Source organism: Syngnathus acus, chromosome 5 (genome assembly GCF_901709675.1).
Source record: "Syngnathus acus chromosome 5, fSynAcu1.2, whole genome shotgun sequence".
NCBI lineage: Eukaryota > Metazoa > Chordata > Actinopteri > Syngnathiformes > Syngnathidae > Syngnathus > Syngnathus acus.
This window is the reverse complement of record NC_051091.1, coordinates 2,488,644-2,512,890: the sequence shown is the minus strand read 5'-3', so window position 1 is coordinate 2,512,890 and position 24,247 is coordinate 2,488,644. Positions and strand designations below refer to the sequence as shown.

At 48.2% G+C, this 24,247-nt stretch overlaps 1 protein-coding gene across 2 annotated transcripts; it reads right to left on the bottom strand.

Annotated features, from left to right (window-relative positions):
• Nucleotides 1-96: 96 nt before the first annotated feature.
• Nucleotides 97-22,671, bottom strand: LOC119122683 (filamin-B). Of its 2 annotated transcripts, none has more exons than XM_037251150.1 (48): nucleotides 22,075-22,671; nucleotides 16,656-16,762; nucleotides 16,445-16,580; nucleotides 16,253-16,350; nucleotides 16,022-16,169; nucleotides 15,440-15,558; nucleotides 15,286-15,360; nucleotides 15,051-15,213; nucleotides 14,764-14,964; nucleotides 14,370-14,507; nucleotides 14,042-14,168; nucleotides 13,764-13,900; nucleotides 13,491-13,684; nucleotides 13,088-13,201; nucleotides 12,840-12,983; nucleotides 12,078-12,201; nucleotides 11,619-11,779; nucleotides 11,234-11,324; nucleotides 11,013-11,167; nucleotides 10,588-10,705; nucleotides 10,440-10,519; nucleotides 10,069-10,254; nucleotides 9,655-9,969; nucleotides 9,471-9,573; nucleotides 9,000-9,200; nucleotides 8,740-8,913; nucleotides 8,422-8,584; nucleotides 8,184-8,344; nucleotides 7,790-8,081; nucleotides 7,529-7,682; nucleotides 7,267-7,456; nucleotides 6,686-6,933; nucleotides 6,440-6,523; nucleotides 6,240-6,339; nucleotides 5,992-6,132; nucleotides 5,596-5,724; nucleotides 5,241-5,414; nucleotides 4,768-5,130; nucleotides 4,549-4,701; nucleotides 4,210-4,332; nucleotides 3,202-3,468; nucleotides 2,904-3,041; nucleotides 2,698-2,813; nucleotides 2,402-2,534; nucleotides 2,140-2,313; nucleotides 1,565-1,783; nucleotides 1,236-1,466; nucleotides 97-1,115 (listed from the first exon to the last, which is right to left on the bottom strand). In XM_037251150.1, exons 1-48 carry the CDS (start codon nucleotides 22,364-22,366, stop codon nucleotides 928-930), a joined length of 7,842 nt encoding a protein of 2,613 aa, XP_037107045.1. In that variant the 5' UTR covers nucleotides 22,367-22,671; the 3' UTR covers nucleotides 97-927. The 2 variants fall into 2 exon arrangements, with proteins under 2 accessions (XP_037107045.1, XP_037107046.1); XM_037251151.1 differs by having other exon boundaries at nucleotides 10,588-10,707; nucleotides 11,018-11,167.
• Nucleotides 22,672-24,247: the final 1,576 nt, after the last annotated feature.

The window sequence follows — 24,247 nt, the reverse complement described above, 5'->3', positions numbered from 1 at the left end:
AAACAAACATTTGTAAAAACAAGGCATTTTGTAATAAATAAAAGAAATGTCGATACATTTTCTTGGTTAAAATATGAATGAAAATAAAACCACTCGGTAATATCAGTTCATTTTAATGATCAAATGTACATAGTGACACACACGAGAAGGCAACATTCAAATGGGACAAGACGAGCTGAACCCACTCCATGACATTAAAGTAAACAGCGTTCACAGCTGGAGCAAAGGATTGTGGGAGAAGTAAAACCTTAGTAGTTCCCTAAGCGAGCCCAACAAAAGCTCACGTGCCGTTTTACTCTTCTCCCTGCTGGACTGGAGTGTGACACAAGAGTCACAAGGTGTTTCCCGTTTTGGCAATATTTTGAGCTCTTTGCACAACACTGTGAAAAAAGGCATTCCAGTTGTTTATGACATTTTTAGCACAGTTTCAAAATGAGAATTTTTGCAGATTAAGAAAATGAGTATATTGTTTGTCTACATATTCCTGCACCATTTGTATTCAAACACATGAGTTAGCGTTATAACTCCTGCAACATTGATACTGGTTTTCTTGTATGTTGAGTTTTAGAATAAACTTAAAAAATGGTTTGAGCAGTCATTTGCAAAGAATTATTAGCTGCCTGCTAAAATTCTCCTTGTTGGTTCAAAAGGTACTACTGTACAAATATTGTCATGGTCAAAATGCCCCCAAAAAATGCTTTTTGACCTTATTACACTTCTTCAGAGCTGTAGATCAAAATGTTAAATATATTAACAGCAACAACAACAAATCAATGCTAAAATACAGTAGCATAATTAGCATAGTGTTGTGACGACTATCATTGTAATCCTACATTTTAAATATAGCTTGGGCCGGCAGAAAGGGGAAAAAAAATAAAGAGCCGGAAAAGGGCCCCCGCACCACACTTTGGACAGCAATCGGCGACATCAGGGCACGACGACGTGGAAGGGCGAGCCGGGGATGTGGTCCTCGCCCCACTTGACCACCAGCACGTAGTCACCGCGCTCGCGCAGCACGTAGCTGACATTGTAGTGCAGGTCGCCCAAGTGCTTGATCAGGACCTCCTCGCAGGGAACTTGGGGGCCGTGCACGCCCACCACCAACATGTTCTTACCTGGTGGGGGCATATTATATATTATATCAGGCTGAAAAGGGTCACTTGTGATATCCACAGCCAGCATGTATCAAAAGAAGAGCAGGCCCGTTTTCAGATTGAGTGTGTAGCGAGACTCACCGGCCTTGCTGCAGTCCACCGAGAAGCTGCTCTTCTGGCCCACGTAGGCCTTGCTCAGGCCCGGGCCTCGACTCAGTACTTTGCTGGCGTCCGAGGCGTCCGACCCGCCTGTGGCGCTCTGCAAAGACCCACCGCCGCCGCCGCTACTGCTAAGCACTGACGCTTCCACAGAGGGTTCAAGGGTCAGTGTCGACGACACGCTGGTGTTGGTCACGCTCACCAATGGAGGACCTGAAAGAGGATGCTGACTAAGACCAAAGATGGAAGATGGCGGCGCGCGACAAGAGCTAAAGGCATAAACTAGAAGAGGAGCGAAAGCGCGTGCCGACCCGTGACTTTGGCGACGAAGGGGCTGCTGGCGATGTGGTGCGGTCCGCCGTACTTGACGGCGATGACGTAGCTGCCGGGAGCCAGTGGCGTGTAGAGCACCTTGTAGCCCTCAGCCACCTCCAGGCACTCCATCTGAACCTTGGACGGGCCCTCCACCGTGACGGCCACTGCGCCCTGCCCTGCCATCGTGTTGTCGATGATAAACTCCGATTGGACACCTGCCGGCGGGACGCACGCACACTCAAAACGTCGCCAAAACAGTCAACACGTTTTGCCAGCTGAGGTCCCTCTAGTGGTATGCACGAGAACACCTCTGCTGGTTTGAGTCAAACATTTTGTCCAAGTAGTAGTCGTATTGTTACGTGTACTTGTCACTGGCTTGAATATAGAAAATAATGGTCACCTTATCTGGAAAAATAATATATAAACGAGTTATCTCCTAATTATCTCTTGATTACTAATAAAAAATAATCACCTATCTATATGTCTGGAATGTCATTCATTTTATTTCTTGACAAAGTATGACTATTTTCTTTTGGAATCCTGGAAAATGGCAAAAGGAAGATTTCAAAACCTGTGGTGCCTTTCTCCAGTCCGGCACCGTACGCCGAGACCAGCGCAGCTCCTCCGGCCGGTTCGGACGAGCCCACCATGACGCTGAAGGAAGTCACGCGGCCCTGGGGCCCGTACTTGACGTCCACTGTGTGGAGACCTCGCTCCCGGGGGATGAAGTGGATCGAGTACTTGTCTGGGATGGAGGGCAAGGCGGGTCATTGCTGTGCACGCACGCACGCAAGGTGCATCGACCACGCACGCACATACGGAGGTCGACGCACCTTCTTCCAGATGTTTGACGGCACACTCCTCTTGAGCTCCTGAGGGGCTGGTGACCTTGGCCTCCGGTTTTCCTTTGGCTCCTTCCATTGACACGGTGAAGGCCGACGGCTGATTCAACTTCAGACCAGACTTCTGCAAATGCGCGTTTGGGATTACATTCAAGTTTTTGTTCTTTTAATTCTACTTTATTGTTACATTATTTTGGTGGACTGTCAATTTTTTTTTATTCATGTTGACCGACGTTTGAATTTGTATATATTGGCAAGGCAGCGCAGGCCAGGAGTGGGCGGCCCACCTGAAGTCCGGTGACGATCATGCGTTGGGTGTCGTAGGTGGAGGCCGCCACACGGACCAGGTAGGGACTGTCAGGGATGTGCTGATCATTGAACTTGACGGCAATTTCGTAGTCCCCTGGAGAACCACATTGGCGTCACACACACAAAGGCTATCAATGTTTTTTCTTTTTTTTGTTGTGTGTGCGTGTGTGTGTTGTTTATCTACCGGGCTCCTGTGCCACGTAGGAGACGCCGCAGGATCCGTCTTTGCGGTCGTCAAAGGAGATCTCGGCCCTGCTGGGACCCTCCACGGCCACAGACAGGCCCCCGGCGCCGGCCTCTCTGGTCCAGATACTGAACTCGGCTGCAGACACAATAATGGAGTGAGTGGGGCCTCTTTGAAGACAAAGAAACCAAGAGGGCCAACTTTGCACTGGCAATCTAGAAGTGGACCTCTGGAAATTCTGTCAAAGAGGTCGCTTCACACCAAAACGTTAACCCTCCTTTCAGGGATGTCTGCGTACCTGGCTCTCCCACCAGTGCTCCCTCCAGTCCAGGGCCTCCCGCTTTGACCTTGGCGGCACCGCCCTCGCCCAGCGGCCCCACAGTAAACTGGAAGGGGCTGCCGGGCACGTGGGCGCCCCGGTACCGGACGCTCACTCTGTGCACGCCCATCTCGGTGGGCACGAACTGCACGCAGTATGTGTCGTTGCCCGCGGCAACCAGCTGAGCAGGCTGAACGGCGCCCGACGGGCACGTGACCTCGGATCGGACATCGCGTATGTCCAGGGCTGCCGACAAAATACAAGTATGAGTAAATTGAATGTCATTTAAAACACAAACGTTGTCAAAACTTTTTTTTGTGTGGAGGGCAAGGAAATGTCCCAAATTTGAGCATACATCAATTTTAGCAATGTTGTTCACATTTTGTATTTATTATAAAAAACAATCTCATTGTTTGTTGTTTTTGTCTGCTTATCATGGTTTCGCTTTTCTAAAAATCCAATCTTGTTTTAAGTGTTCTAGCTTTACAGTTTTGAGCATTTATGAGGGAGGAGAAAGTGAAATAGAGCAGACTGTTGAAAAAAACATTGGCAGCAAACCTTTCCCCACTGGAACACCGGCGGACTCCACAGAAGTGAGAAGAAAAAGAGATGCGAGGAAGGAAGGAGCGACACAAGGTCAAGAAGAAGCAGCGCACTGGAGGAAGATGAACATGAAGATGATGATAGAAAGACCAGGAAGCAAATTGTGGAGAAAAATCTGGGAAGCGGGGAGGGAAGGGTGGAAAGAAAAAAAGAAAAAGAAAGAAAGGAAGGAAGGAAGGAAGGAAAGCAAGACATGAATTGAAGAAAACATCTCAAGCAGTGAAGTTAACAGCAACAACTTTGCTTCGTAGTAACATTATGTCAACTTTCATGGTTGTCGGTGTGGTTCACAGAAAAAAATTTGTATGAACATTGAGTATTCGCTTTTTATTTCTATAAAGATCTGTCATTTTGCCTTAAGTTTCTGAAGGTAGCGACAGGTACCTGGTATCTTGAGGCTGAGGTCACAGACGCTGCCCACGCCCGCAACAGGTGCCGCCCTCTGTTTGCGGGTGATGCTCTCCCGGATGCGACCTTCGCCCGTCACCGGCACTGTGAACGGACTCCCTGTCCGACACAAGACGCCAAACGTGTTCAATCCCGTGACTGGCACATCGCCATTCAAACAAACATGCAATGGATCCTGCGGGACTCCACTTCCATTACACTTTGACATCATTCACTTAAAAAAAAAACGAATCTATTAAAACCGAAAAGACCAAAAAAGGACCAAAAGTGGCCTCACATAATCCCGTGGAGCTCATCTGGGTGTTTTCTTGGTACCTGGGATGGGCTTGTCAGAGAAGCGAATGGAGACGATGTAGTTTCCGGGCTCGGTGGGACAATAGGAGACGCGGCACGTCCCGTCTTCCATGTCCTCCGTCTGGATGTCCACCTTGCTCGGACCCTCGATGGCTAGCGCCAGCCCACCGTAACCTTAACGTAACATGAAGATGTCAGCATGATGTCGGTGTGTCCCCACCTTGGCGGCGGCCAGCTTACCGGCGTCGCGCGTGTCCACCATGAAGCTGGTGTCTGTGAACGTGGTCCCTTGCGCCAGGCCATCACCGTAGGCCCTAACGCGCCCGGCGTCTCCGATCTCAGATTGCACGATCATGATGGAGATGGGGCTGTTGGCCACGTGGCATCCGTTCTTGGTGATGCTGACGGAGTGCTCGCCCACCTCGCGGGGGATGAAGGAGATGCCCACGTGGTTGTTGGCCATCCTCTTGAGCAGGCAGGGCTCCTCGCGGCCCGACGGCGCCGTGATGCTGGCGCTGAGGAGACTCAAGTCCGTCTCGTTGATGTTCAGGAAGAAGTCGGCCGATGAGCCCAATTTCACCTGCGAGCGCCGTTGTTTGTCCTCTGTGGCGTATGCAAAGCAGTATTTTGTTTGGAAACTCGGTCCTCCCAGCGTTTTTTTTTTTCTACTCTCCACAAATAATCGGAGTATAGCCTTGTCGGCGGGTACAAACCCGTGATCCTGGCGGTGAACGGGCTGCCAGCAATGTGCTTGTTGTTGTACTTGACCAGGATGCAGTAGTCTCCCGGCAGCGTGGGAAGGTAGCTGACGGTGCACGTGCCGTCCTTGTTGTCCAGGCAGGTGATTTCCGCCTTGGACGGACCCTCGATGGCCAGGTCCAGGCCACCTGGACACATGCATAGCGGCAACAGTGTCCCAACAACTTCCCACAAATTCATGAACATTAGCAGCAAAGAAAAACACCTCTGAAAGAAACAAGCAGTGGTTTTAGTATTGAGCCTTGAGGGACACCAGATCGTTTGTACTTTGATAATCCTACTTGCCAGTCATGATTTGTGGTCTCATACCTTCAGCAGCATCCTCTGTGTTGACGGTGAACACCGAAGTCTTATTGGCCACGCCGTAGCTGAGGCCTGCACCGTAGGCCGTCACACTGGGACTACTGGAGCGGTTCACGTAGAACTGAAGAGGGGACTCTGCAACAGCAACACACACACACATACGTTTTCTTTACGCAAGGTGTAATTCTCTCAATTTTCTCCTTCGTTTGACAGTAAACTGAGCGTTTCAGTAAACACTTTGAATTGTTTATAAAGAATTGTACGGCATGAAGATAAAACTACAAAGTGGATGGCGAGTGAGTTGTGTGTTCTCTCTTGAAACTTGTGTGAGAGAGAGAAAGACTAATGATTAGGGACAGCTTTCCCAAAAGAGTTCAAAGTTCAAGTAGTGCATTTCCATACCTGGAATGTGCACTCCGTTATACTTGATGTGCATCTCGTGCAGGCCGGCCTCGGTGGGAGAGTACTGCACAGTGACCGTCCCATCCAGGTTGTCCGTGATCAGCGGCTGAGCAGACTTTCCCGACGGCATCAGAACCTGGCCTGAAAGACACATGGCAAGAGGCAAAATATGTTTTTGGGGGGGACATTCTTTTTTTTTTTTAAATAATTTTCAACATTTTCAATTCATGCATGCATGTGTCTCTCACCGGTGACTTGCCCCCTCTTGAAGGCGAAAGGAATGACCATGTGGAAGGGTCTGAATGCGCTGCCGCCGCCAATGCCGTTGCCGAGCTCATCTGACGTCACCTGAGGGGGAGGAACCGGTGAATGTCACTTAACAAATACGACAATCTCATTGGAAAGAGCAAGTTGGAGGGTGTGTGTGGGTGTGTGCGCGCACGCGTACCCAGGGCTGAAAGCCAAGTCCTGATGGAGCACCTTCCTGCTGGATTGACGTCAGTTCTTGCATGGCAGGGACCTCATTGGTTGCCTGAGGACACCACAGGAAGATTTGAAAAGATGACAGCCAACTTTGTTTTGCTGCATCAAAGGGCTGCGCTGCTAATTCTTTCTTATTATCCAAAGAAATATGTGCAGGGGACAAAAATGCTAGGCTCGGAGCGCAATATGGGTTTCCGGCTGCTTTCCATACCTTGACTTTGAAGGGACTACCGGGGATGTGCTCCCCACCGAAACGCACGAACATAATGTAGTCGCCCGGCTCCTGCAGCGTGCAGAAAGCGTGGAAAGTTCCATCCTGGTTGTCCTTCACTGCGGCGTCCACCTCACTGCCGTTGGGCTGCACCACCACGCAGTTCACTTTGCCTTTGCCCGCACCCTTGGTGTTGACCAGGAGGAACAGCTCCTGATCCAGTTCCCCTCTCGGGTCCACTTTAGGCCCTGATGTACATAGCATATTGGCTTCCAATGTTAGTTTCAACCATCTTCAACTTGAACTTAAGCGTTAGAGTCAACATAAGCTATAATGTTGTGACCATCTTCCATCAACTTGAACTTTACCATTAGCTTCAACATTAGCTAGAATATTGGCTTCTTCTAATGACATGTAGCGAGCATTCTAAGTTTAACAGGCTGGCATTGAAAAGTAGTTAGCAGCAACGTTGAAGCTAATATTGAGAACTAATGACTGAGAGAAAACATAGTAAACTTCTCAAGAAGATGCAAAGAAAGGTCAATCTAAAATGCGCCGCGCCGTATTTGCTAGTGACGCACCAGTCGTGGTGCACTTGCTGGCGTCTCCCGTCACCGTGGCTTGGACTTTGTAAGGCGAGTCCAGGATGTCGTCACCGCCGTACTTGATGACGATGGTGTAGCGACCCGCTCGGTCGGGCACGTACGATACATTGTACGTGTCGTCTCCGTTGTCGTGGATAGTGGGCAGCTTGGGTTTGCCGTCCTGGTCCTGAAGACGGACAGCAGTTGATTGCGGTGGATTTTCAAATCGATACAACTGAACGTGTGTGGAAGTACTGACAGTGATGAGCACACTCAGTTGTCCCTGTCCGGCTTTCTTGGCGTTGATGTTGAACTCCACGGGGAAGCTGGCGAGGACTTTGCTGGTCAGCCCGGGGCCGCTGGCTCGTACTTTACGGGCGTCGTGGGTGGGAAGCACTCGAACAGGGAACGGACTAAAAGGGGAAGAAAACACAACCCCCCAAAAAGTTGCAAGATGAATGCACAGGAAGTGACGTGAAGCAAGCGGGTTAAAAATTCTAAGCAGTTCCACATGCAGTACCTTCTGGGAATGTCCTCTTCGGCGTACTGTACAGCCACAGAGTAGGCGCCCTCCACAGAGGGCGTGTAGGACACCGTGTGGGTGCCGTCCCCATTGGACAACACCTCCACAGGTTCTGACAACCCTTTGGGAGTGCGCACAGCGACCACGAGCGGTGCTAGGCCTGCCTCACTGCAGTCCACCGTGAACATCTGCGGGATGTTGGCCCGAACCCCCGGGGCCACTCCCGGCCCGTAAACCTTCACTTTACTGGGTTCTACAAGGTCCTCGACTGGAACTTTGAAAGGGCTTCCTAAAAGCCAATAAAGAGAGTTGATTTACTTCAGATGTTCCTCTTTTGTCAAGTTGACCAAAACATGAGAAGTTTCCTTGGTAGTAATTCTAACTAACTCACCGGGAATGTGCTCTCCTCCATAGAGGATGTTGACGTCATAGAGGCCTGGCGTGAAGGGGACGTAATCCACACTGCAGCTACCATCTTTGTTGTCTTTGCACGCCATCTTGGACTCAGACGGACCCTCAACGGTGATGCCCAGACCACCAGTGCCTGCCCCCCTACAGTAGCACTTTTGTTAGACCAAGACGGGCGGGCGGGCGGGGCGGTGCACCATGGGCGTGTAAGCGCCTCCCACCTGGTAATGATTTTGAAGGAGTTGGTTTTATCGGTCAGGCCCTTGTTGAGGCCTGGCCCCGTGGCCATCACTCTGCTGGGGTCGCAGCCGTCAGACACGCAAACCCTGGCCGGGCTCCGTAGAACGGGCGTGTCTTCGTAGAGAACCTGGACACTGTGCTCGCCTGAAAGACACACCATGTGCAAAGGATTTAGGGACAACGCTTTCAGGCCCGACAACTCTGCTGACTAAATGGGCTACAGAGGACATCTAATTGTGGACCAAAGTTTAGCGCATGACCATTTTTAGATGCTTGGCCCATAGTAGGAATTGCATTACCGTTTTCATACGGTGTGTACTCAATGCTGTACGTCCCGTCCTTATTGTCTTTGACCACGCAGTCTGTCAGAGCCCCAGACGGGTTCCTGACCTCGGCTTTCACACGGTTCCCGCCCTTCCGGCTCAGAGGACGAGCGTCCACCATAAGCGTGGCGGTGGCTTCTCTGAAGACGCCTGCGGGACAAATGAGGGAGGAAGGGCGGGCTTTACGCTGACCATCCAGGTGGGACACGGGTGTCAGCAAGCAGGCAATTGCGTACCTTTTCCGTCCACTCCACGCCCAGACACTTTGACTTGGGAGACGTCGATGGCTGGGACCACCATCACCTTGGCAGGGAAACCGGGAACGGCTTTGCCGCCGTACTTAAGCAGCAAAGTGTACGTTCCCGACGTCAGAGGAACGTAGGTGACCGCGTATGTCCCGTCTTTGTTGTCCACCACTTCCGTCTTTGCTTTCACACCTGGAACACGTATTCATTTTTGATGACCAGTGAGCAGGATTTAAACAAACTTTTAATATACGTCCGTGTTTTGAAATCAGCAGAACATACAAAGGATTCAAGCTCAATGGGCGCGGCAGAAATTCAAACAAAGCAAACAAGGTAATGTATTCGAAGACAAAGTCTGTTGCCTAAACGGGCTGCACTAAAAGAATTAACAGAAGGGAAACCCAAGTCACAGGGAGAGGAGAAATACCCAGAGCTAGTTATTGAATTGTCTTTGTGTCAAACCTGCAGGTGTGGATGCAGAAGACGGGTCTGGAACAGCCTCCAGGCTGAGTTGACCACGTCCAGCTTGGGCGCAGTCAACGTAGACCACACTGGCCTCTCCCACCTGCGTGCACAAAAGTTTATCTTGACAAAAGAAAGGACACGTCCAATAATTCAGATCCATCCAGTCGAGGCTCTCTCTCACCTTGGCCTTGCTCAGGCCCGACCCAGTGGCCACCACCTTGCTCGGATCAAAAGGCCAGTGGATGTCCGCTCGGAAGGGTGAGCCCGGGATGTGGACCTCCTCGAACTGGATGTTGACCAGATATTCTCCGGGTTCCGTGGGCAGGTAGGAGACGGAACAGGTCCCGTCCCCGTTGTCCGAGCACTCGATTTTGGCCTCGGTGGGTCCCTCCACTGTCAGACCCAAACCACCTGTGCCGGCCCCTTTGGTGTCTATGGTGAACTCAGCGTGGTTCCCAACAAAGCCTCCCTTCAAACCTGGACCGTGGGCCTTCACCTAGATGGAAATGGAGGATGTCACCACGGAAACCCAACATTTTGTCCAGAATGTTAATGGCAGTAGAAGACGGATAGCTGTTGCTTGGCAATTTGGTACCTTGCTGGGATCCGGAGGCAGCAGGCCCTCCACGGGGAAGGGGCTCCCCGCGATGGGGTGTCCGTCATAGGACACGTTGACGGCGTACACCCCCTCTTCTGTGGGGGTGTACAGCACCTGATGCACGTTGGCTTTCCCGGGCAGTGGCTCCACTTTGCACGGCACGTGCCGCTGGCTGGGGCTCAGCTAAGAAACAAAGTCGCATGGCTGAGTGAGTCCACAACAACAAATAGAAGCAGAGAACACATCAAACAGATGAGAGTGGACAGTTAAATATTAATAATCACCGATGGATTAGGACAGAAAAAAAAAAAGACATTAAGATCAATAAGTAAGATTAGGATGGAATATGAGATATAGATGACACTCACCACCTCAACCTCCAGGCGTCCTTGACCTCCGGCTCCCTTTGTGTTAACCAGGAAGTGCTGCGCTTGGCCCACCTCCACACCTAAAACACACCCATTTATTTTTTCACGCTGCTGAAAAGACTCATTGTCCTTTATTAGGATATCTTACGTCCGTCCAGATTGTCAACGCCCACGTTGTTGAGGTTCAGGCGTTGCGCCACGCCCACGGCGAAGGGACTGTTTGTAATGGGGTCCCCGCCAAACGTCGCTGCGATGCTCATCGGGCCCTGAGCGCATGTACATGTATCGTTTGGAAGAGCCTCAAAGGCAAACAACATTTTTTAAAACTGCATTACAATGTGTAGGTGGCTATCCCCTCACAATAGATGGGAAATACAATTCAAACGGCAGAATATTTTTTTATCTCAGTTAAAAATGGCAATCCATATAAATGCCATTAAGTAAAACAATTAGCAGATGAAATTCATGCATCAGATTTATTTGGGCTCACTTGGGCGTACGGTGGGGCTTTCAAGGAACAAACGACACCATCATGCCGCCAACTAATGATGTGTGCGCGCGGGTGCGTCTTACCGGGGCGACCGGCGTGTACTTGACAGTGTGCGAGTAGTCGTAGTTGTCGATGATGTCAAAATCATTGACAGGACATGAGAAGGTGACATCCAGCGGTGCCTTTCCCGCTCCTTTTGTCAGGACCGTGAAGTGGGTCGGTATTCCGCTTTCCACACCTAGACACGACACTCGCGCGTCAATGTCCCGACAGGAAGTGACTTCATCACGCGAGTCTTATTTACCTGTGCGAGCCAGTCCGGGGCCCGTGGCTTTGACCTTGGCTGCATCGTGGGAGGGGTCGACGTTCACCAGGAAAGGACTCTGGGGAACTTCCTGGGTGGAAACACAGATGGAACATGTCACGGAACCAGTTTAAAACGAGGTCACGGAGGGCATATGGTAGATATCAAAAGTTTACACACCCCTGTTCAAATGCTAGGTTGTGTGGTCTTCATAATGAAGAAAAAAAAAAGTGTGTGTGAGGGGCGATCGTTTTTTGGGGCTGTTTTCTCCTCAGCTGGAACGAATCAAGCTCGAGGGAATTACAAGAAAACATTCAGGCTTCTGTTTGAATGTGATCGGATGATTGTGAACACTTTCAAGAGATGTGCAGACTTGCGCAACCACCTTGTCAGTGAAGAGCACTTTGACGGTGAGCTGTCCCGCGGCGGGCGGGATGTACTTGACAGTGAACGTGTCGTTGGCGTTGGGGATGATGTCAAAGTCCACGTCGGCTTCCCGGTCACCCACCATGTTGCTGTCACACTTGATGCCCACGCTGACGTCACCTGTGGAAGCCCACAAACATTTAGGAGGTCCTAAATCTGTCTGCCTTCAAGTTGAGAAGGTTCACATGCGCCGAGAACGATTGGCATTACAAGCCGAGAGTCAATGGCAGCAATGGAATTGCGACTATGACAGGAATGAAAGACTGCTGATAACAGAAACGGGTCAGACTGGGAGAGAGAAACTGCCAGGAAAAGATTTCCCGCCTTTTTTCATTCACCCTGGCTTTTCTGGCTAAGCAGCATTTACTCGCAAACGAGGAAAGAGCAGATTCACAAATTTTGTTTTTGTGTCCGTTACCATCTCCCGCTCTGGAGCAGTCAATGGTGAAGTGCGTGGGCTCGCTGGCTTTGGGTCCAGTCATCTCCACTCCCGGGCCGAAGACTTTGACCTCACTTGGGTGGCTGCCTTTGCCCACGTTCACCTAAAAAGACAAGCAACACTTTTTTTTTTAGTGACGTTTCACAGAATAGACCCAAAATTTACCAATTTACCCCAATCAAGGATCAATTTGAGGACATTAGAAACATTATCAGAACGGCAAACTTTGATTTCAGATTGTCCCCGAAGGGATCAACATTGTGACTGATTGCAAAGAATTGAAATGTTGAATGTTTTCACTTACGTCCAGGCGCTAATGCACGATTACTATGGCTCCATTTCCAAAATTGCCATTTTGTGGTTGTCATTATTTTTGAATAAAAGGACATATCACAATTCCCGTTCAAGCCATTTTATTTTGACAATTTCTTTTTCCATAGCAAATGATTGTACATTTATTCCCTGAGATGGCCTAACCTAACAAAATTGTGGAATGGTTTGAAATGTGTAAAGACGCACACCTTGACGTCATCTCCTGATTATCTTCGGGACTCCAACCCCCTTCAACTTCCTTCCTTTTCAGTCTATTTTTAAGATCCGTTTACAGGTCATTGTAGCAGCAGAAGTGTGTTCAACACCTCAAGGCTCAAAGGCTAAAAGCCGTCGGCCCTCCACGACGCGCGTGACGATAATGACGGCTTTCTTAGCTATTGTGGCGTTTATCGAGGGGCCGCTGCTTACCCTGAAGGGGCTCCCGGGGATGCTGACTCCTCCCCAGGACACAGCCAGCGTGTGCTTGAGGGCCGAGGCAGGCGTGTAGGAGCATGTGTACTGGCCCTCGACTTTGCTGCGCACCTTCACCTCCACGGGGAGACCCTCGGCATCCTGTCAAACAAACGAGAAGGTGACGAGCAGTTTGTGCTGAATAACCTTCATCCACCCATGCATCATTCTCTGTCTCTATACTGTCCATCCGTCCATCTCGATACCTGCGCCATGATCTTGAGTGGACCGTTGCCAGCATCCTTGGCATTGACGGTGAACTCCGTAGGCTGGTGGATCAGGCAGCCGCTCTTCTCCAGCCCGGGCCCGAACGCTTGAACCTGTCGGGTATGGGCGATAACATGTCAGTCGCATCTTAGTGGGCGGAGCTTATTCCCAACCTTTAGCGGGCCAAGAAAAAAAGTCATTACTTGTCCAGTATCATTCTGCCTAGTGTATCTCACAAAAGTGAGTACACCCCTCTCATTTCTGCAATGTTGTAATTATATCTCGTCATGGGACAACACTGAAGAAATGACACTTTGAGACAATGTTAACACGAACACAATGGTCTGGGGCTGCTGGAAATGGCGGTTGGCAATCATATTGCGCAATTACAGGCCCGCTGACCTTGTCAGGGTGGTTGTTATGGCGATCGGGCAGGATGTAGGCCATGAAGGGGCTGAGCTCGATGTCGTCGTCGTCGCAGGTGACATGGACGGCGTACTCGCCCGGCTCCGTGGGCCAGTAGCGGACGTTGCACGAGCCGTCGTTCTGGTCCTCGCACTCGATCTTAGCCTGGGACGGACCCTCGATGGCAAAGCCTGAGCGGCAAGCGGGCCGGCTCATTTTTCCCTTCTCTTGTCTTGACTTTTAATCGTCCGTGTGTCTATATGGACTCACCCAGGACTCCCACATCACTGCCCACAGACTCCACCACAAAGATGGCAGGTTTAGCCACGACACCCCCCTCCAGACCGGGTCCCCACGCCCGGATCTGTTGCGGCTCCGCTTCCGGACCCACGGTGACCTCGAATGGACTGAGGAAACAACACAACGGCTTCTTTCACAATGCCGCACAGGTGCGTAAATGAGACCTGGCTTAGGCCTGAAGCCATCAGCGTCTTTAAATCCACGGCAGGTTTTTCTTGCCAGCTTGGCTTAATTAATGCGCCGCTCACCCCTTGGGTATTTGCTGCCCCGCCCAGGAAATGGAGACGGTGTATTTGCCCGTAGAGAGTGGGCAATACTCAAAGGCGTGCACTTTGTCCTGACTTGAGATCTGCTTCACGCTCACCTCGCCACCGTCTGAAAGATAAGACGCATTATTTTGGCATAGGCAAAAGCGGCGAACCGGCAGACCAACAGTGGGGTCAAATTTGAGAATCCCCCCCCCCTAAAATCAAAGTCCGGACTGATTATGAGATGCAAAGGCTCAAAAGATGTGTGACCTTTTCCCTCATGCGTGACATTTTCAAGATGAGTATGAATCAGTATCAGTCCACTCACTGGGATCTTTGAGGAGAATCTTGAGTTCTCCGCTGCCGGCGTTCCTGGTGTCCACCTTGAAGTCTCCCACCTGTTTCACTCGCATACCCGACGCCTGCAGGCCGCGGCCAGTCGCTCTACACGCGCCCGGTAGGCAGGCTGAAGGAAAACAAGGAGGGCGATTGGATGCTTAGCAGAGGCAAATTGGAATACTCGCTGGCTACTGTAAATTGAGTTTGCCATTTTGTACTACTTTCGGAATACAGCGCTCTAATCGATTCAAGCCCTAATAAAATGACTGGGGAGTCGGGAATGATTCAGAACTTGACCGACTGGTCCACAATCATGATGGAGTTGACTCCAGGGCTGAAATGATCAAATTCTCCCTCCTCACCATCCAGTGGACGGTCCTCACCTGGGCCCACGTCGACGACGAAGGGGCTCTTTGGTACAGCGGCGCCCCCGAAGGTGACGGTCAGCGAGTGCGGGCCGACCTGTGCGGGTCGGTAGCTGCAGCGGTACACGTTGTCGCCCTTGTCCTCCATCATGACCTCCACGCTGTTGTCTCGGCCCTGCGGGTCTTTGATGCTCACCGTCACGTCTCCTGTGCCCGCGCCTGAAAATACAAGCAAGACCGGAGTTGCCTCCCAAGCTGCTTTTTTCCAGCAAATTCTGCTATGCGTTGTGTTTGACAAGAATTACCTGCGGTGGAGATGTCAAAGTACGTGGGCTTGTTGGCAACATTGCCCACGGGTTCGATACCCGGGCCTTTCAGTGTCACCTTGGAGGCGTCGCCCAGCGCTTTGTCCACGCCCACCTCAAAGGGGCTCTTGGGGATGGGTTGCCCCGCAAACAAAACTGTCACCTAGCACAAAGTCAGGACGCCTTTAGCATGTTGTGCAAATATGTGGTTCTTCACCCAAACAGAAGAGACAACCTTATGGGTTCCGACCACTTGAGGCACGAAGGAGACGGCGTACGTCCTCTTGGCGTCGTTGGGCTCCACCTTGAGCTGAGATGGACAAAAAAGTCATCAGCTGATTGGTGGACCCAATCGTTTCAGGAGGAAGGAAAGTGAGGACGGCACTGACCTCTTGTCTGGTGCCGTCCGGTTGGTCTACATAGACTGTCACCGGACCCTGCCCGGCGCTGAACGTGTCCACTGTGAACAAGGCAGGGCGGAGCACCCGGTTGCCCGTCGGTTCGATACCTGCACGGGGAACAAGACAGACAAGTTAACAAATATTCAACATTTCTTTTTTTCCCTCTTTTTGAGAATTTCAAACAGTTCCCAGGTCCTCGGGCATTAACCATATCTCCAAGATAACAACTCTTTAAAAATCTGATTTTTTAGGGACATATCTGACAACGCCACCACGGCTGGTGCTGCTGCTGCTGTTGTTGGTTTTGATTGATTTCCTTCTCAGGATGTGGAGGGCAAACCACGATGCTGACCGCTGTCAGGAGCTCATTGTTCTCGACTCGGCGCTTGCTCACTTCCCGTCATTGTAAAGGCACACCAGTGCTTCCAGTAGCTAGCAGTCGGACCTCGGGGGAAGTCTAAGTTTCATTTCCTCCAAAACAGGCAGCGACCCACGCGGTGCGAATCAACACGACAACAAGAAAAGATCTCAAAACGTGGCGTTGTGAGTTTATTGATGTATGTGGACTACCTGGTCCGTAAGCTCGGGCCTTCTTTGGGTTGAGTTTGGGTTTGAGTGGCGCTCCGGGCTTCAGTTTGCCTTTGGGGAACTGAGACAAGTACGTCATCACCGACATCTCGTCCACCTGTGGGTTAATGATCTCCTCTGGGGTGATGACCTGAAAACACACATACCCACGTGGGTGAACACTGCGGGCGCGTGTGTGTTACAGCAAGTCATGGCCAACGGTGGGAACGGAACCTGCGGGATGCCCAGCCAGTCGTCAGCCAGCTGCATGGCTTCTGTGGCATTCTCAACCGGCTTCACTGGATCCCAAGTCTCCCAATCCGGACACAGCCCTGCAAAAAAAAAAAAAACACACGCACACATTGAATGTGGATTCACAGTCAGATTTCCCTCTTTAAGGATGTCGGCGATGGGGTTGTAGCGTACCTGGTGCACAACCGTCCACCAGCGCCCCCAGCACCTTCCCGCTCCTCCAGTCCTGGTGGAAGTTGGTGATGGGCATGTCGGGGACTTTGTTCTGGATCCAGCCCAGAAGACGCTGCTTGGGCGTCTTGGAGTCAGACTGCAAGGTAAAACCCAAAAGTTGGAGACGGGATGCTAACGGCACCAAACAAAACTGAAGGTGCGCTTGTTTAACCTCCTCGTCGCCCTCCCACATGGGCGTGGAGATGGAGTAGTGCAAGATGAGGGTCCACACCAGACCCAGAATCAGCTTCAGATTACCGTCTACGATGGCTTTAGAGTCTGCACTCAACAAATGACATTGATTGATTACATTCCCATGATGATGTACACTGACTGCTGCGTGTGTGTGTGTGTGTGTGTGTGTGTGTGTGTGTGTGTGTGTGTGTTAACAAGTCAGTCTCATGGTAACCTCTTGCTTGCGTGAATGCGCAAATGGAGAAAAAAACAACAGCGGTAGAAGTATGAAATCAAGTTCAATGATGAGACTTCTTCATCACCTTCCTCATTTCCATTTATCAATGGTCGGCACGGTGGCGCACTGGTTAGCACATCCGCCCCACAGTTCAGAGAGTGCCGTTTCGATTCCACGTCTGGCCCTCCCTGTGTGGAGTATGCATGTTCTCCCCGTGCCCGTGTGGGTTTTCTCCGGGCACTCCGGTTCCTTCCCACACCCCAAAAACATGCATGATTGAGGAGCACTCCAAATTGTCTGTAGGTGCGAGTGAGAGCGCGGATGGTTGTTCGTCTCTTGTGTGCCCTGCGATTGGCTGACAACTGATTCAGGGTGTCCCCCGCCAACTGCTGAGATGGGATCTAGCACGCCCCCTGTGGGGACAATTGGTACTGATAATGAATGGATAGATGGATCGACTTGAGTGTTCATTTAGGCATGCTAAAATAATTATGCTTTTTTCAGGAGGCTCGGTACACTAAAGTAAAGGTGTCAAATTGAGTTAAGGATGCTAAAGTATGATGCTAACTTCAAGATGCAAAAAAAAAAAAAAATGCTAAAGTACGAACCCTAGCATTGAGTGTGCTAATTTAAGGATTTATTTTTTTCTTTGCTGATCAACTTCCTGTAGTTGAGAAGCAAGGTGTGTCACACTGATAAGGAGCAGCCATTTTGTGTCCACTTTTCACCTTTATATGCACACGCACACGCGCAAGCTAATCTCCCTCACACACTTTCTTTTGCACCGCGCACACACATTCTCTCCCTGTCCTAATGTGTTGCAGTTGCCATAGAAACAGGTCAAATACGGCGGTCGGTGTTGTTTGATGGCCTCCAGCTGCCTTTGTCAACACTTGCTACTGTGTCAAGCTCGGCTACAGTGGGCACTCGGCTATGTTGATTGACGCCTTGCGCTAATGTGACAATATTGTGATTTCTAGTGCCAGGGTAGGGTTAAAAAAAAAAAGGAAAACACTGTGGATTTTTCAACACACCTAAAACTGGAATGCTGGTTCTCTGTGGGATCTTATTATGCCCCAGTATTGTTCTGGAAAACTCTTGAATACAAACATGGCATTTTTTACTCGAGGTCTACGACCCACTTTTGGGTCATGACCCAAAAATGGTGAATTACTGCGCTGAGGATGCTGAGTGTGTGTTTCTGAAGAAAACACACAAGGTTGCCAATACGAGGAAGCTCATCATCTTAATGACGTTAACACAAAGCTGTTAAAAGTAGAGATGATGAGATAAGGTGAAAGTCATACAAGAAGGTGATATTAAGGGCGCTGGCACTGTGTTAGCAACCTTTCTGCAATCATGTCATTGTGTGAAGTGAACAACTTCCAGACACACCATATGTGCACGTGATGACATCACTGTGTGTGTGTGTGTGTGTGTGTGTGCGTACACGTAAATTACAGGGCAGCGTGTGCATCTGCGTGCATGCAAGTTATATTTCCCTGGTGGCTGCATCGGAACAACGTGCTAATTTACGCTAAAATAAGCATCCTAAAATAAAGATGCTACTGCTAATGCAAAACTCTTGAGTAATGGCACTCACTTATTAGGTCAGTGCTTAAGTTAGGGTGCTACTGCTAATGCAAAGTTCTTGAGTAATGGCACTCACTTGTTAGCATAAGCGTGCCAAAGTACAGGTACTTATTATTGATGCTTAAGTAAGCAAAGAAGATTGCTTAAGGGTTGTAATATAAGGATCCTAATATAAGGTTGTTAAAGTAAGGGTTGATGATAAAAGGGAACAAATGGAGATGCTAAAGTAACAACAGTTCACTATGGAAAGTTGAGTGACTTGACTGAAAGTGAGGAAAAGATCAGGTAGCTAAACAGGATATGCAGCTCTTACAATGTGTGTGTGTGTGTGTGTGTCATTCCACAAAAGTGACATCATCTCTGTAACCACCCAACCCCCAATTCTCCCACAACCCCCTGCTAACATGCACAGATGTATGAACAAATAAATGCCTCAGCAAACTTGATGACATCAGCAAATTTGACACACCACAAGAGTTAGCGTTAGCATCACTCACAATGACTAGCGCTCAGATAAAAGCACATTGTTAAGAATGCTAGACAGTTGTGCGCAATTCCAAATGAACTTTGGTCAGTCACACCTGAAAGCGCTCGACATGTTACACAATCAGTGACGTGACAACGTTGACAAGATTGCCAAAGCACCAAAACAGTACATCGGTGATACACACAAAAAAAGAACCGAGACCAGACTGCGTGTATTTGTCGTCAGACGTTGTTGGAACAACAAGTGTTGAGTTTATACCTTCAACAAGCAAGCCACACGAAAGTCAATGCATTTGACCTAAAATTAATGTCAATGAGTCATTTTCATAACAGCAAAGACACACTAAGGCCCACTGAATTTCACTTTGAAAAATAATTGTACTTATTTTAGTATTCAAATGATCGGCACGTGTTAGCATTCTTCTGAAGTGTTAACACCTCCAATTTCTTGTGTGTCCCAAATCAAACTTGCAACATGTTTTCTAAAGATGCTGATTACATTTTTGGCCATACTGTATTGGATTTTTTAATTATAATTTTTTTTGCCAATTGCTTAATAAGCATTTTGCTTGAAAAATAACAGACGCAGGCCTAGTCCAGGGAAATAACTGAATGTCATAAATGCATTAATAACATGTAGCGATTTAATGTGGCAGACTCGTCTAAAAAAACAGCCCAGCAGCAAGTGAAGTGAACTAAATTTTGGCGCCTCTATTTTCCTGCCGCTAAAATCGTCTTAGTCGGCTGAACAAAGTCCGTCATGACTCAGTTTCGCTAGCTGACATGCTAACAAAGATAAACTTTATAGTGACAATGGCCCCATTTCACATTTCCACTACGTTCCAGCAGCCTATCGGGTGCTTTGTTTAGTCATGTTGCCATGACAACTGGAGCAATGTGCTACTCTGACCTTGAATGCTATCTTGGTGTGTGCGCATGAGTTCAAGGTGTGTTCACAGCGGAAGAAATCCTGCTTGAAGTGCTTAAATAACAAGACTAAAGTAAGACAGTTGACAAAGACGCTAGCATAATAACGTTAACCTCAAGAGTGCTCTCGTAAAAATGATTAGAAAAAATAAGGATTCTAATGTGAGGGAGCTGACGTAATACCAAGGAAAGCTAACTGCGAGAATTTAAGTATATTTTTGAGAAAAAAAAAGGTAAATATTCTAATTTGTGAATGCTAAATCCAATATCCCTACAAAAGTACACCAAAGAAATCCTACTAACTTTTATAGAAGGATCTAATATAAAATTCTAAAAAAAAAAAAAGTGCTGACGGTGCTGATTTAAAGAAGGCTAATGTGCAAATGCTTAAGAAGAAAATAAATATGTTGGCTTTAGCCAATTAGATTAGCCTGTCCCACGTTTCTGGTAATCTTCAGAAGTGTCATTAGGCCTCGGCCAAGAGCTACCTCCGAAGCCGGTAAATTTGCCTTCCTGCCTTTGTTCGGTGTCAGAGCGCTATTAATTGAACAACTTTTGTGATGTCAATGATTGCTATTATTGTAAAACGTGTGCACACCCAAGCCAAATAATTCCACCATGATTCAACACATCTGCCTCCAGGGGCGCCTGACAACACCCTTTTTCACGCACGCACGCGCACACACTCACACACAGTAATTTCACGATGTCAGACAGTGACACAGTCTCGCTATTGTCAATTCAGCAGCAACAAACCATGTGTAACATTTTTTCCCCTTCCTATTGAGTGTTGAGCTGCGAAATGTAGCAGCTGACATGAAGGTAAGACACGTCAAAGCTTATTTGTGTTAACATGGAACACACACACACAGGCACACACATTTGCAATTAACACTGTACTAGATTATTTTGTCCATTATGGCGCGTCACAATAAATTTTCCCTTTGCTTCTTGAAAATGCATTGACATTATTCAAACCAAGTATTGTACTTCTTAAAATTGTCTTGTAATACCGAACAACTTTTAAAACGTTGTCCTTTTTTCAATCCATCTCTGGACAGACACAACTAAAATATGTTTTTCTTTTTTTTAGTAATCCTTGGATAAAATTTGCCTTTCATTTAAACATATGCAATGGCGAGTCTCCATAAATTAATTTAACAGTTGTGATGGTCAACAATTCTAGAATTGACATCACGCAGCAAAAAAAAAACAAAAAACCAGAAAACAAAAAAACCAGCCTTTGGAGAGGATGCAGCCTGTGAATTTGGATTTTGGACACAGCATGAATGTGCTCAGTTTGCAGTCAAAATGTTAGCGCAGGTGCTGCAGGTCAGCATGCCTTCAGACAGCTAAATATAATTAATTAAAAACAAAAAAGTTAAACAAAGCCATGCTCATCCAGTCTTACCACTTTGATAATAAAACAAAGTATAACTTAGATAACTCTTGATGACAAAACAAGCTTTGTTGTATAGGGGGGCGTGTCCAATTGTCCAATTGTCTTGATTAGCCCCGCCCCTTTCACGTACCCAGCAGTCATGATGAGGGTACCAAAAAATGTGTAGTCACTCATAAATTAATGGTAGAGGTTTACTGAGATCTGAGCATAATAATCGTTTTTAAAGCCACTTCAGGATACAAATGACAACAAATATATAAAACTGAAGAGATTCTTCTGAACTAATCAAAGAAAACAACAAATCATAACAGTTTTGTTCTCTCTACGCAAAGCCCCAAAAATCCTCTTGAGCTCCATCAGGGCACAATTTTACTCCAAGCGTTTACTATATTGTGTGTGTGTGGAGGAAATTTAGAAGTTCCAACAATTTTTGGGGGGTTGGTTTTTAAGTCTTCAAAGACGTGTCGAATCTTCATTCTCATTCAAAAGGCCAAACACATTCGTTTGCTGGAGCTAAGATCTCATTTACACTAAACGTGCCAAACTCCATTCATAAATGCTCCACTTTAAAGCAAAGTGAACGCATTGAAATCGCCCGTTGTGCACAAGTCAAATAACTCATTTCATGGTTTGATTTAGAACCGAATAGAAGATGTGTTCGCTTTGAACTCCATGCGACAATGATCGTGAAGTTCCAGCAAAAGCTGACAACGTTGAAAACAAAACAGGACGCCTCCGGTAGAACTTTCTGGAGTTCCACGAAGGACTCACCAATGGAGACGAGCTTGATGTTCTGGTTGTCTAGGAACTCGAGCGCCACTGAGACGTTCTCCAACTTCATCTGCCTGAAGTTGGGCCTGGGGTGGAAGCGGCGATGCATCTTCTGGTGGCTGAGGACCTCCAGCAAGGCGACGAGCCGCAGGCCGTCGCCCAGGTCCAGCTGCAGGTCCACGATCCTCTTATTGACGCACTTGAGGTGCTCGTTGATCCAGCGCGTAAAGGTGTTCTGCTGGATCTTCTTCCACGGCGCGTCCTCCGCCAGGTCCTTCTCTGTGGTGGGCATCTTGCTTCGGGCCGTGAGCACTATGGGCACACTGGTTGGCTAGGCGGGCCGCTCCGCGGTGCTGCCTCCACAAAGAACAGCTCGACTCGGTCTAAACTTTCCTTGCCTTACTTGAGACTGGCTTGGCTGGGTGCGTTCAAGCGTCGCTTTCCAGAAGTCGGAATGTTCGCGACTTCAGCTGTCAGTTCGAGTTATCGGGCTTGGTCAGGCGGACAACACGATGACTTTGGACCGTTCGTTGGCAGAGAGTTAAACGGCGTCATGCGACTTGAAAGCCGCGACTAGGCTATGTGACGAATTCGCAGGCGTTTCGCTCAACGCCTTTGACTTGCTGATTGATTGGTTTACGTTACGTCCAATTTTGAGCTGAGACTATGAAGGCAACACCACTTTGGATGACGTCAACATTCGAACAAAGATCGTTTATATTGGCTAAGATAATACTATTTTGAAATGTTTTTGTGCAGGTTGGGATCACACAATACCGCGGAAGAGTGATACAGCTTCTTGACTACTCTTTGTGACGTATTTATTGTTTTATGTTTATCATCTTTGAAATAAACTGAAGTTTGGCTTATTTTCCCAAAGTTACTTTTGTGAAAAATGTTGATTGCCTTTATTAAATTAAGGCGACACAGCAGTAAAAAAAACCAAAAGGAAAAAACTCATCCTATTGAATACATTAAAAGTGAAATGTATTTTATTCACATTTTTATTAAACTCATGAAACAATTTTAAGAACTGTTTTAATACACCCATATCTCTTGAAATATATGATCATTTAACATTTGTAATGTGTTCAATCAAAATGTAAATTTTATCTACGGAGCGAGGGTCTGTCACACCCAAACTGTTGCGTGATCATTGTCATCCATTAGGTGTGGAGGACAAATGCGTTCAGTGACCTCAGTACATATTAGCGTCTCAGCAGGTCTGGGCTCGCGATTTAATTATGGCTTGCTCATCTGACGCGAAATGAATCACGCATGCCCTCTTAGTGACGGTACCGACAGATGTTTTGGAACCACATAACATTAAATTACATATAGAGTGATTTATATGACAGTTTGGTGCAAGAACACACGGGACGCAGTTGTGGTGGGTCAGCTTGCTACAACTTTATTTCAAACATTTTCCTCTGTGTATGTATGTATGTATATATATATGTATATATATATATATATATATATATATATATATGTATACACGGCTCGGTGACGCACTGAGTAGCACGTCCGCCTCACAGTTAGGAGGGTGCGGGTTCGATTCCACCTCCGGCCCTCCCTGTGTGGAGTTTGCATGTTCTCCCCGGGCCCGCGTGGGTTTTCTCCGGGCACTCCGGTTTCCTCCCACATCCCAAAAACATGCTTGGTAGGCCGATTGAAGACTCCAAATTGTCCCTAGGTGTGAGTGCGAGTGCAAATGGTTGTTTGTCCCTGCGTGCCCTGCGATCGGCTGGCAACCGGTTCAGGGTGTCCCCCGCCTACTGCCCGATGACGGCTGGGATAGGCTCCAGCACTCCCGCGACCCCCGTGGGGACTAAGCGGTTCAGAAAATGGACGGATGGATGGATATATATATATATATATACTCATACTCCCCCATTGTCGTGGCTAACAACAGATCTTTAACAAAATAGTTCTAGTAGCACATCATTCAATAGCATTTTCATTTTACAATTTTCTCTTGCTCTATCCGTGTACTGTAGTGTTTCTCACGATAATTCCTTTATTTTCTTCTTTTCAAACATGGATGTGACGAGACACTACACAAACAGTGATACACAGCGCTACACAACTTCCCGCACGCGCACACAAATGCGTGCAAAAACAGGTGCGACAGCTAAAGGTCCTTTTGTTGACATGAAATTTGGCGCTTGGA